At 36.3% G+C, this 13,225-nt stretch overlaps 2 protein-coding genes across 14 annotated transcripts; both read left to right on the top strand.

The window, feature by feature from the left end:
* Window positions 1-341: 341 nt before the first annotated feature.
* LOC113702246 (D-2-hydroxyglutarate dehydrogenase, mitochondrial-like) lies at window positions 342-9,077 on the top strand. Of its 13 annotated transcripts, none has more exons than XR_011818658.1 (17): window positions 347-628; window positions 1,013-1,257; window positions 1,363-1,464; window positions 2,137-2,190; window positions 2,510-2,580; window positions 3,091-3,209; window positions 3,762-3,857; window positions 3,957-4,066; window positions 4,328-4,408; window positions 5,316-5,416; window positions 6,141-6,249; window positions 6,764-6,869; window positions 7,187-7,272; window positions 7,359-7,484; window positions 7,743-7,882; window positions 8,305-8,481; window positions 8,600-9,077. XR_011818658.1 is itself a non-coding variant. In XM_072060433.1 (16 exons), the coding sequence occupies exons 1-15, from the start codon at window positions 571-573 to the stop codon at window positions 7,836-7,838; spliced, it is 1,560 nt and encodes a 519-aa protein (XP_071916534.1). In that variant the 5' UTR covers window positions 347-570; the 3' UTR covers window positions 7,839-7,882; window positions 8,305-9,077. The 13 variants fall into 13 exon arrangements, 11 of the variants coding, with proteins under 11 accessions (XP_071916541.1, XP_071916537.1, XP_071916540.1 ...); XR_011818657.1 differs by having other exon boundaries at window positions 8,305-8,485; XM_072060433.1 differs by having other exon boundaries at window positions 8,305-9,077.
* A 1,257-nt stretch (window positions 9,078-10,334) lies between these two features.
* On the top strand, window positions 10,335-13,225 carry LOC113700395 (probable ubiquitin-conjugating enzyme E2 16). The gene is made up of 6 exons (XM_027220832.2): window positions 10,335-10,546; window positions 10,699-10,802; window positions 11,081-11,183; window positions 11,308-11,371; window positions 12,658-12,746; window positions 12,846-13,225. The coding sequence occupies exons 1-6, from the start codon at window positions 10,517-10,519 to the stop codon at window positions 12,939-12,941; spliced, it is 486 nt and encodes a 161-aa protein (XP_027076633.1). The 5' UTR covers window positions 10,335-10,516; the 3' UTR covers window positions 12,942-13,225.

Raw genomic sequence — 13,225 nt, 5'->3', positions numbered from 1 at the left:
AAGGGTGATTGTCTCTTTTGTATTTTTTGGAGTTTCAAATAAAATGGTAATAAGACATATATTGGAATAAGTAAAAAGAGAATGAAACATGCAATTTATTTTTACCAGCACTGAGTGCAACTGCACATTGTCGAAGTATGGACTTTAATCACAAAATGACTTTTAAGATTTGATTTTTAAAAATTTATTTTATTATATTTTCAATTATATTTTATATTGATTTTGAATTTTTTGGACATAAAAAGCTGAAAATCAGAAACAAGTTTTTATTTTTTTTATTTTAAGTTTTTAAAATTAATTTTTACACAATTAGAAATAGTTGAGAACAAGACGCATGCACCACAAGAGAAAGGACAGGATAGAAGTGGCATGGCAACGAGTCTGAAGCTTTCAACAAAGTCAGCCTCTCCTACGAAAAAAAAAAAACAAAGTTAGCCTCCAGTTTATCCAAATACTTGTCTCTTCTATATTTCTTTGCCCAAACTGGTCCTAAAACTCCCTTAATAGCCCAGTAATCTGACACTATCATGAAATAGCTCGGCCCTCAATAGTCATCAAATTCTCTACGAGATGGAGAAATGGAGAGCTGCTGACCGTCTGCTCAAATTCTCTAGCAGGTTCGCTTCAGGTACCAAACTTACGTGCACAATTATCAACTATGATCACACACACCCGCTAGTATCAGAATGCTGTTTTTTTCCCTATCCCATTTTATTGGTAAGTGCTCTTATATAATAGTCTTTATTTCTACTGTAGCAATGAATAGCAAAGATGGAGCAAGTTGGTTGTTATTGAATTTCAGTAATTCAGATTAGGAAAATTTAAGACAAAAGAAATTATACTGCTTTGAGGGGTATATAAATTTAAAGACTTTTTTCTTGCTAATAAGTCGTAGCTTATCTGGAGATCAATAGATTATCAATTTCTACGCCCTGCCTATGTTGTAGACAAAACAAATGCAGATTGTCTTATTAAGTCGATAATTGGTGTTTTATTTGTATGCTAACGACAGCGGTTAATTGGAACAATAGCTGTAAAAGCAAACAGGGGAAATATTTTTATTCAGTGGCCACAACAGTGCACAGAAATCCCTTGTTTTCTAGCATTAGCCCTGATGATATCAGCTATTTCAAGACCATATTAGGGGAGAGAGGTGTTGTTCAGGATGCATTGGCACTGGATGCTGCAAATACTGATTGGATGGGCAAGTACAGAGGCTCGAGCAAGCTGCTGCTTCAGCCTAAGAACACTGAAGAAGTATATAACTTTTTTTTATTGTTTATTTAAGACATTGGGTTTTTTTTTTTTTTTACCCAAAGAAGTCAAGCGTAATCGTCTGTTGTGCCCACATGGTTTATGCAGGTTTCACAGATTCTTAAATACTGTAATTCCAGGTGCTTGGCTGTTGTTCCCCAAGGTGGAAACACAGGTCTTGTGGGTGGAAGTGTACCTGTTTTTGATGAGGTATATATCATAACTCATTAATTTATAGTGCGTTGAATCTTTCAGTTTATCTAAGATGAATTCTGTAGTAAATATGTTCTTAATGCAGTTAATTGGAGCATAATTTGTGTTGTGCTTGGAGAATGTATATTGTTGATGAAAAGGGTATTGATTTATTTCTACATCTTATTATTGCTTCAAGGAGGAGAGACTTTAATTGGAATACAAGGTGTCGGATGTAAGCATCGATTTTGTGGTGACATGTAGATTTCTGCTGGCAGTTTAAGCACGGTAGACTTGTTAAATTACAAAATTAATACTATTTGAAAAGTTTGATCACTAAATGATCAGGGGATTACTTGGAGTAAGGTTGTTCTTTGTTGAGTGTTGAGTCATTTAATTTTGAATTCATAGTAGAATGAAGAAACTAGTATCCTGATAATGTTTTGATCTATCAGATATTATCACAGCCAATCTAATCATAGTTCAGTCTTTACAAGTTTTGGGGTCCTAAAAGGATTCATTTGTGGTCAAACCAACTTGGAACTAATGGTCTAGAGACACCTATCTAAAAAAGCATTCAGGAATACATTTACTGCTTGTGGAAAATCTAGTGGCTTCCACATGTTGCATTTCCCAAACCTTCAAATTCTCAGGCACCTGGCTTACTTGTCTCATGTTGAAACTTCACAGGTGATCATCAATGTTGGTTTAATGAGGAACATCCTTTCTTTTGACAAGGTAATAGTAAGTTCACTGATCTATATTTCAAATTTTTGCTTTCATGCCAGATATTCAACTGAGGCATTTTGCCTGGCTTTTGTTATTAACATACACAGCCTATGTTGTGCATTTTGATTTTGAAAGGATGTTGTAGAAATGGAATAGACTGTCTTTTCTTTATCAGAGTTTTCATTCTTTAGAGTGTTAGTTTGGCTTTGCTAATTTTCATTTCCCTGCACTTCAAACTTGGGTTAGAAATTAAAAATTAGAAATTATCATGTCAGTTGTAAACTCAAATTGCTGAGATGAGTTCCATTGTCTTTCCTTTTGTTGTCTTTTCCAGGTCAGTGGTGTCCTGGTTTGTGAAGCAGGATGCATATTGGAAAACTTGATTTCTTTCCTAGATGATGAAGGGTAAAAATTCACTACTTTGTCATAATTCTTCTCTGAGACTGCAAAGAACATAGAATACTCAATATAACAGATGGTTAGTTGATGATGACTGTGATGTCCTATTATGCCATTTTCACTTGTAGTCCTGAGTCGATGTGATAATTCTGTGGAATTTTTTTTTTGGTGGTTGTAAAACGGTTCTGCTATAGTAATGTTGCTACCTTAGGGTTCCTGGTGTATTCACCAGCTCACCAAATTACTTCAGTCACCTCTGTTGAACAAGTACTTAGTGTTCAAAGATTGTATGCACGAAAGAATTTCTTCTATTCTATTTTTGCCTGATCAAAATTTTGCTTTATGAGGAGTGGAGAAGTTTTGTTCATATATTTTTCATTTAACAGATCTTTTTCTGATTTTAATTCTGTTTCAAGCTTTTGGCGACCTCAAATTTCATGATCATGCCTTGAAATATGTAATTGAGTATTTCTTTACACATCTAGCTGTATTAGTGAAGTTTTGGTTCCTTTTCAGATTTATTATGCCACTAGATTTAGGAGCCAAAGGTAGCTGTCAAATTGGAGGAAATGTATCAACTAATGCTGGTGGGCTACGTCTTCTGCGGTATGGTTCACTACATGGCAGTGTACTTGGTGAGCATTGTTCCTCGTTTTCATGTTCTTAACTGTTTTATGCACTGATATTCGGTATGCTTTTCCAGTTCAATACTGATACCACTCTTATGCATAGAATTTGCTTTTGATGTCTTGAATTGTAATTGATGTATAATGCTGATATCTGCTGCCAGTAGCCTCATTTGGAGTTTAAGTTTAAATTGAAAAGGTCCCTGTTATTCCTAAGTTGTCTAATGTAGATTTTGCTGGTAGCATCTGAGTAAAATTTGAACTGATATTCCACTTGACTTTGTACATTATACATGAATTAGATTTAGCATGTGAGTAAGTAGGAACAGGTAATCACAAGTACATATTTATTCATGTTGCATAGTGATCAGTGTTGCTCGGCTGGATAATGCCTCTGTTTATTGAAAGCAGTTTCAGGGTACTGTACTATTACTGGGAAATTATTTTTCTAGGCAGCATCAAGATGAATCATCTTCCTTTATTGAAGATAATTAAGAATTTTTACTTTCCTTTTGAGAAAGGTGGTTAGTCTAAAACATTGATCTAAAATATTTCTTTCAGGTCTTGAAGCAGTTTTGGCAAATGGTACTGTGCTCGACATGCTTGGGACTTTAAGAAAAGACAATACTGGATATGACCTTAAGCACCTATTTATAGGTGAAAAGAGATAATTTTTTACTTATTCGTTGATGGTTTTGTCTCTTTATCAATGAAATTTTATGTTTACCTTCTTCAACAACCTGTATGCGTCTTTAGGAAGTGAAGGATCTTTGGGAATTGTTACAAAGGTTTCAATTCTTACCCCTCCAAAGTTGTCATCTGTCAATATAGCTTTTCTTGCTTGCGAAGATTACACCAGCTGCCAGGTAATATACATCATGAGAGGCTAAGAGACTCCTTTCGTTATGATTTTTATTTTTCTTGGAAAAAAGCCCTTTGTCTTTTGCTACATTCACATTTGGAACACCAGCATCCACACTTAAAATGTCGAGTGTGAAATTCCCAACTATATGTAGTGGTGAGGTTATCATGACTGTATACTTTTCTTCCATTTAATGATACTTAGATAAAAAGTTGGGAAAATAATTTTTGATTTATTTTTTTGTACATCCTATTCTTGGCTCCAGAAACTTCTGTTGGAAGCAAAAAAGAAGCTTGGAGGAATTCTTTCTGCATTTGAGTTTCTTGATTCTGATGCAATGAGTTTGGTTAGTTTTCTCTATGGCCTTTTATCTTTCTGATGAATTGACGTACATTTGCCTTTAATTTCATGAACTTTAATTGATGACAATGATGGTGATCTTTTTCATGCTTGTGCAATGCATGTAATCATGAAGAAAACTCTTATTTTGCTCCACCCCTAGAGAGGCACATGCAGAGTAGATGGTTAGTACTAAATTTCAAGAATTGTTGATATATTACATGAGGTGTCTGTTTGATTTAAAGGCAAAAGCTGTAAGGAAGTGGACTGAAGTAAATCTTATTTAGCTCTGATATCATCCAAAACTTTGTAATTTATGGATATTTGTCCGCATGAAGCTATTAAGTTCATGTGTTCTGACCCCGTGAAAGTATATATTAACTCACAGTAACTAGGACAAAAGATAGCAAAAAAGACATTTTCTATGTGCTGCCACCAGTTTTGCCTGACTTAGATTTTGTTTTTTCGGCTTGGGGTTTTGGTGGGGATCTTATTATTATTAATTTTTTGGGGTTTTGGTGGAATACCCTAATTTCCACAAAGTTTTTGGTTGTCAGTCGATGCGAAATTCCCTCAATTCTACGAGGCTTTGATTTCTTGTGTTGTATGAAGGTTAGTTCCACAACTTTTTTGGGAACTGAAAATCACGGACGAGAAGTGATAAAAGATAAATACGGGCAGGATTTCACCTGCATTGATCTCAGGGCATTGCCCCTTGAGTTCTGGTACACTTATGCAAGTGGAAGTATATTCATGTAATTTGTGCTTAATGTTTTTTAACTTTATCTCAGTATAATATACTCAGCTAAGTTACATGTGAGCGACATTAGATTATGTATGCATAGTGTCTTGTACTTTGTGTGAATAATATGCTGTTAATTTCCATCACCATGCTTATATGTTACATGCGACAGGTTCTGAAACATTTGGATGGTGTTCGCAATCCTTTACCTCCCTCAATACACAACTTCTATATTCTGATTGAGACAACTGGAAGCAACGAAACTTTTGACAAGTAAATTATTTGCTACATGCCATCCTTAAAATTTTGTTGTCGTCTAAATTGAAGGACTCGAAGAAAGTCACCGAATGGGAATCGGACAAAATAGTTGAATAGGTCTTGTTACAATTGACAACCTCTTCCCTTTACAGGTTTCAAAGCAGTTTCTTGTTTAACAAGGAAATAGAGGGGATACACTGATGAAATATTTTACCTGAAGAAAAAACTTCTGAAAAAAATACTTCTTACACTAGGGACACACTTTCTTTCTGTGGCATGACATGAATCTGATGAACAGAAGCTCTTTCTTTCTGTTTGGGATGTTTTAGTTTCTATCAACGAGCTAGTTAGGACCTTTTTTTTTTTTTTGGCGGGGGCAAGCTTAGCTTAGTTCAGTTTGAATAATAAAACTTAGCAAATGATCTCCTAGATGTAAGAAGGTTCTTAATTTTATGTAAACTGTTATTGTTCAAACTTGCTTGGGCAACCATAGGCATCAGTACAACCAGCTTGGCCAGCTATTTACCATTCTATTTCCTAGTTGCTTTTTGCTTATAGTTTGAAAGGAGTTAAAACCTCTTGGACAACAGCCACCTTTGAAGTTAATGAATAATGCTCTTTGTTTGAACAAATGTCCAACGTTCTATATCAGAAAACTTAAGGTTTATCAAATAAATATGCCTGGAATGATGATTTGCTGCTTCTTTTGGTTCTAAACATTCTATCTTGATGTCTCCAGGGAGAACCTTGAGGCCTTCCTTCTTCATTCAGTGGAAAGTGGTTTGGTAGCCAATGGAGTTCTTGCTCAAGATATCAATCAAGCATCCTCATTTTGGCATATTCGTGAGGTTATTACCATGCATCCTCATTTTGTCGTATCATCAAAGTCACCAATATTACTTTGGAGAGTTCTTTGGAATTGGGAACTTACGCTCGGGTATTTGATATTATTTTATTTGCATAGGCATCTCAGCTCTGATGTGGTGCTTCATCTGCTCTACTGAATTTCTCCTGATGTTTCAGTATCTCTCTCTGAAATTGAGAATAACATTTTGTTCTGTAATAAATTAGAATATCTCCTTGTTCTATATCTTGATAATAGTTTTTTGGATGTCAGAATTATAGTAGGAGTCAGATTAAATGGATTGACTTATTGCTAAAATCACGAGAACGTTTTGCATTGGAGCAAATAACTATGAAATTTCCTTTAATTTATAATTTTTAAACAGTATAAAAGAATGCAACTATTACCTAAAATATTGATTTCCGAGTGATCTGTTTAATAGCATGAAGTATCTTTAAATTACATGAGGCGTTTTGTCTATACATGAAACTTGCTAATATGCAGCTTCTTGGTTACAGGGTTTACCTGAAGCTCTCATGAAAGCAGGGGCTGTGTACAAATATGATTTGTCACTGCCTCTTGAAAAGATGTATGATCTTGTTGAGGAAATGCGAGTGCAAATTGGTAATAATGAAATTCATTACTTTTTCTTTGTTTTATTGAACAGTAAGAATGCTGTTCTCTTTCATGGTGATACCTTGAAGGTGGAACAATCTTCTGGATGGGATTCATCCAATGGATACATAGCTTCAGTAGTTATTTCTCATAACTTATCATGGAAGCCAAGCTTCATTTCAACTTGAAGATCCTACTTTACTTGGCTGATTAAGTTTCACTTATTGAGTTCTGACTTCTTAGGTATAACATTACATTTGGACTTGACTGTCAGTAAGGTATTAAATGTTTCTGACAACTTTTCACACTTGCATGTTAATCTCTAGGTCCTGCAGCCAAAGTAGTGGCATATGGTCACCTTGGGGATGGAAACTTACATCTAAATATCTCAGCTCCAGCGTATGATGATAATGTAGTGTGCTTGTTCCTGCTCTCTCTGTGAGGTTCCCTTGATTCTGAATTGTAGTTACCTCACTAAGATGATCACACATATTTCAGATTTTGGCAAAAATTGAGCCCTTCGTGTATGAATGGACATCAAAGAACCGTGGGAGTATTAGTGCTGAGCATGGTCTTGGATTGATGAAAGCTGCTAAAATACACTACAGCAAGTCACCTGAAACTGTAAGGCTGATGATAGACTTTGATTATTGTGTATTCGAACTGTTACCTGACACATCTTGTCTCGATGATAATCATTCTATTATCTGTCTGTGTCTTTCTGCTTGATCCTACTCGTGCCTTTGTTTTCCAATGCGATTTACAGGTTCAAATACTTTCTCCTTCCTTTACACACTCCGATCCTTCACTGATTTTTTATTTTTCCCCCGATTACTACTTTCTATCCATACAAGAATCTAAAACAAATTATTGTGCTGACAGGTGCAAGTAATGGCTTCCATCAAGAAGCTGCTTGACCCCAATGGTATACTCAACCCGTACAAAGTTCTTCCATCGAGCCTCTTTTCTCAAAATTAAGGAAATAAACTGATGACTGCAAGTGTCCAATTTTTCAGCTCAGGGTACGACTTTTAGTTTTTGACACAAAATTGAGAATAAGATTGCATTAGAAAATTCATACCACAGGTCGTAGATTACAGATTACAGGCTGAGAAATTGAGACTTCAATGACATGTTGTTCCTAAAAGTATGTGCAAGTAACTTAAGCCATCCTTCAATGTGCAGAATTTTTGTGCAAAGTAACTTGGGCCATCCTTAAAAGATTGTGATGACCATACCGTATACTGTTGGTTGTTCATTTGTCTTCCAGTCTCAGTGAGAATGCCATTTCTACCGTTCGCTTGCTGTACAAGAACATACCATGACTAACATGTTTTGTAGGGACGATGATTAACCATGATCCAGTACCTAAATGCGGTCTTAATTCTCACATAATGAGTAACTTATCATCATTGTTTATTGATTATTTACTGATTTAAGACAGGTCAAGATCGGAATAGGCATGAACTTTGATTCTGCAACCGCTAGATGCTTTCCAGAGTCTAGTTTTCTTGGTGGGGGCAGTCATAAAATTGAAATGATGCAAAGGATATGCTTAATCCTCCTTGTGTTGAAACTGAAATCCTGTCCTAGCAAGTTAATTACCTTGGAGGATACGTCAGTGGGTAATCTGATTCCTTCCTATTGACAGCGTCCAAAGCAAATAGCTAATAAAGTGTTTGCTTTAGATCACTTTTGACATATTTTTCCCTTTGTTCGTTTGACAAATTGTTTTCTAGAAGTAGATCTCGAGTCTTTTTGCCGACTTGGTCGACGAAAAATGCAGATTGACAGGCCTGAGAAGAGCCAAATACAGAAAACTATTCCAGGGGAAGATATCGTGCTTACGAAGCCACTCGATACTTTGATGGTGCCTCGCAAGGAAACATGTCGTTTACTTTGGACCAGTGAGAAACTATGCAATGAACTTGGCGTCGGTTAGAAACGAAGACCGGTGACTAGAATTTAGGAAACCGACTCGCATTACGTGAGCTGAGGGGCAATTCTGACTATAGATTAAGGATTCAAATCTCTCTCTGCAGCAGTGTGCAATAGTGTATTCCTTTGGATAAAAACTAATAATTGACCGGAAAATGACAATCGTTTTCCTGTTTAGGGATTCAAATTTTTTCCTTTTCCGTTTGTTGTAAATATGTAGCATGAAAAGGTTATTTCTGGATGGGCAAGCCGAGCTAACCTAATACGTCATCTTCTTAAGCGAGTTGATTTTGTGCTGTACTTTTCCTGATAAACACACTAGACGGCGCTTTTTTCCCTCGGAGTACTTTCAATGATTAAGTTAGTTTTGTGGGAAATGAATAATGGGAATGAAAATAGTAGAGAGTCCTCTCCCTTTATTTAGGAGGGAATGGTATTTATAGAAGGCCAATAGGAGGGAAGGATAGTGGACTTTAATTTCCTAAGATCTAACCGCCTGTGTGTCATGTCTGTGTTGACAAGATATAGCAGTGGTCAAGTCTTGTCAAACGTTATGTCTTTCTGTCATATAGACGTTGGGGTTTTTCAATAAGGTGTTAGTTGTCAGGAACAGTTCATTAGTCGAGACGCTGAGGGGCGAAGAACTGGCCTTGACGGAATTCGCGCAATGACGAGCTGAGATGACTGTAGACGTGTGAGGACTCGACATTTCACTGGAAAGCCGAGTTCATACAACCTCGGGCCGAGATGACTGGAAATACAGGAAGCCCTAGTCCTTTCTTTAGAGTGACCGGGCCGAGATGACCGTCCTCATAGTAGTAATATAGATGAGCTGTTGTATTTGATTTAGAAACCAATAATTGAGAGGAAAATGACAATAAAGGGTTTTCCTGTCTCGGCCCGGCATCTTGGATTGAAGGGAAGATGTCAAGGACTCCCGTCAACTTTCTACACTAAAAAGAAAAGGAACTTTCTATTACTTTTTGTGTGCTACTTCTTTGTTAGTTTTAGACTGGGTGGTTTACACCTAATTTATTTTTCAAGATAGAATGAATTTTGCTGATTTTGGGAACTATTGGCAACATCCCACTTTCTCAAGGGGGTACTATTTTTTTGGGTAAAGACATCCCACTTAGATCATCATCAAACCGGGCCGATTTTGGACCAATTCTTGTTCTTTAATTACTAGTATTACTATTTGGTAAATAAAAAGCATAAAGATGGTGATGCGATGCGATCTTAATGGGGTGATAAAATCTGGTTCACCTCAAAATCTCCCGTTGACGACATTAATTTAGTACTAGAATTTATGATATCAACCGTAGGAGGAGAGGAGGTCAGTATTTACCAAGAAAATTAGTACTACTAGTTACTATAAAATATCCCACTAGCAGTTTAAAAACATAAAGAATAAAGTCCTTAAAAATACTGTACTAGTACAACTACAGTTGTAGTAGATAAATAAATAAGAAGACATTTTTTATTTGATTTGGGGAAGAAATTAGTAGAGTATTATTTGGAGAAGAAATTAGACAGGGTGAAATGAAATAAAAGCAAAAAAGAAAGAATGGGGACAGGACGTATTATTATTATTATTATTATTAGCAGCAGCAGGGCCATATTCCTTGTGTGCTCCTCCGTAGAATCATCCTCCTCGTCGTCAATAGTCGGCCTTTTACTGTCTATCCGAGCCAGGTATCAGGTGATCTTGCGACGCCATGACCGGCTCCTCCGCCGCCTCTCGCAAGGTTTATTCCTCTCAATCTCTCTATATGGAATTTGTGGATAATTTTACAAAATTGCGCTGTACAAAATTTTAGCTTTTCTTTTCCGATGTAGAATTTTCTTTCTTAGATTCATTTAAAGATTATTATCTTGACAATAGTAATTGTTGAATTAGGCGTTAAGCAAAATAGCGACCAACCGGTTGCAGAAGGAGCTGGTGGAGTGGCAGGTCAATCCTCCTGCTGGTTTTAAGCACAAGCCCACCGATAATCTTCAGAGGTTGTTTTCTTTTGCTTTCTTGTTTATCAGCTTTCACTTTTTTTAGCCCAATTGCTTCTTGCTCCTAACAATTGTTTTATTCCTTTTTTTTTTTTTGGGGGGGGGGGGGGGGGAGGGCGGTGGGTGGACGTTGATATGATACGGGATTTGTTCATTTCGTACAGGGAAATTATTGATACTAAATCGATTTTTAATGAATGAATTACTGCTTTTTGTAACATTGCAGTTGTTTATGATTGTGATTAGCTATTGATTTAGTAAGTTGATTTGATAAAAAGGTGGGTCATTGAAGTGCATGGAGCTCCTGGAACTTTATATGCTAATGAAACATTTCAGCTACAAGTAGATTTTCCAGAACATTATCCTATGGAAGCGCCCCAGGTTGGATCTTTTTACAGTATTTCTTCTTTTTTGTTTTAATTTTTGGAGTTACTGTATATAATTTTGGCGAAAGTTTCTTTGAATGGCATTCTGATTTGTTCTTTTAATTTGGGATTGATGCAAGGTGATATTTTTGAGCCCGGCTCCTTTGCACCCTCATATCTATAGCAATGGCCACATTTGTTTAGGTAAGCTTAATCATATTACATTTCATAAAAAATCTTTGCCACTTAGGTTTGCCGGATGCAGTTAATCTGCAGAGATTTCTTTGCTCTTTTGATTGTTAGGTTGGTGTTCTTTGTCCTTATTTGCCTTTTCTGTGGATGTCAATACAGGAGATCTAATCCATTTGCTGTTAAAACTCTTTTTGTCTAATTAAGTTTAGCATCTCAAGAAATGGAAAGATTTGTGCGAGTTATATGTTACGCCACCACTAAATTTATTGTCACCATCATGCAATGACAGCGATAGTTCTATTATGTGCAAAAATCACTACTATTTGAACGCACTGAGATGGCAGTTACTTTGAGAACATTGCCATTTCTTCAAATCTTCTATGTATTAATTGTACCCTCACTTGTCTTTCCAATCTTCCTGAAAATAGGTTTCTCTATTTCTCTCTTAAGAGAAGGAAAAATTCCTCATATGATTGAAGCCGTTTAGTCCTTGTTTTTATAGTTTCTTAAAGTTGTTTGTTGTAATTTTTAGCATGTCCTAACAAAAAGCATATTATGAGGACCGTTGCATGTTAAGGTTTAGACTCTTTATCCTCTTATGAGGTTTGAGAAATGCAGCATTTATTGGGATTTTCATTTTACAGACAAGCTGCATTACCAATTGTTGACACTGGATGTTGTAGAAATTGCTCTTTTAGGAAGGGGTAACGAGAGTATGAGATAGCATTAGTGGGAATTGCATGTCCCCATCTAGCTCGATATTGTTCTCTGCTTGATAGGGATACAAGAATATGATTGGCTATTTGGCTTCCTATTAAAACTAAGATTTTTTTCTTGTGAATGGAGAGACAATCAAAGCTTCTCCTGTGAATTCATCTCTGGATTACTCAAGGTGAATGACAAGAAGCTTGAAGCTATAATGGCTTGGATTTTTAAGTTTCTGGTCAGAGATCCTCAGCCCAGATTAAGAGAGGAAGTGGGAGTACCTCGTTCCTTACTTACTAGAACACTCATTAGGAATTTTAGATTTTTGAGTTCACTTTTAGGAGAATTACATTTTCAAAACTAAATGAAATGGCATCTCTATGTTTTTTCTTCCTGCAACTTGCGAATATTGGCTTCACAGCTGGTCCTAAAATGTATGACGTTAACATTGGTGAAAGCAATGAAGGCCCAATGTGAGACCGTCTTGATTGCCTTTGCTTGTAATGCCTTCCATGCAGTTAGATACTTATCATTGTGACTCTGGCCTTCGGAAAATCAGTAAATCATATCTTATATATCCTCGTGCAATGCAGATATTCTGTATGACTCATGGTCCCCTGCCATGACTGTTAGCTCTGTCTGTATCAGCATTCTATCAATGCTGTCAAGTTCAACTGTAAAGGTATGCCTCTATTAGTCCTTGACGGCTTCTAGATTAGGTATTTTTTAATCACCTGCAAATCTCAGATGCATATTAATCCTTCGTTGCCTGTATGTGCAGCAACCACCAGAAGACAATGATCGTTATGTAAGAAACTGTAAAAATGGCAGATCTCCAAAGGAAACTAGATGGTGGTTTCATGATGACAAAGTGTAAAAATAATAATTTCTTCACTGTCATTAACTGTTTTAAGGAGGCAAATCAGCTCTTATTCCATCGGTAGATGAATTCAGCTTAAAAGTAAAGCTAAATATTGGCAACCAGGAGGAGTGCCGAAGAACAATTCAATGTGAATTGACTATTTTCCTGGTATTTGTAAATGAAGAGCGGACTCCTATTTTGTGCTCGCTGCTAGAAGTACAACGTGCAGTGTCATGAACTCCAATCTGTGCTGTGTTTTTGGTGATTGCATCATCTAATCCAAATTAATTTTCTGAAGA

This window comes from Coffea arabica, chromosome 7e (genome assembly GCF_036785885.1).
Source record: "Coffea arabica cultivar ET-39 chromosome 7e, Coffea Arabica ET-39 HiFi, whole genome shotgun sequence".
In the NCBI taxonomy this organism is placed as follows: domain Eukaryota; kingdom Viridiplantae; phylum Streptophyta; class Magnoliopsida; order Gentianales; family Rubiaceae; genus Coffea; species Coffea arabica.
Note: the sequence above shows the minus strand (reverse complement) of the source record. Positions and strands in the feature narration are given on the sequence as shown.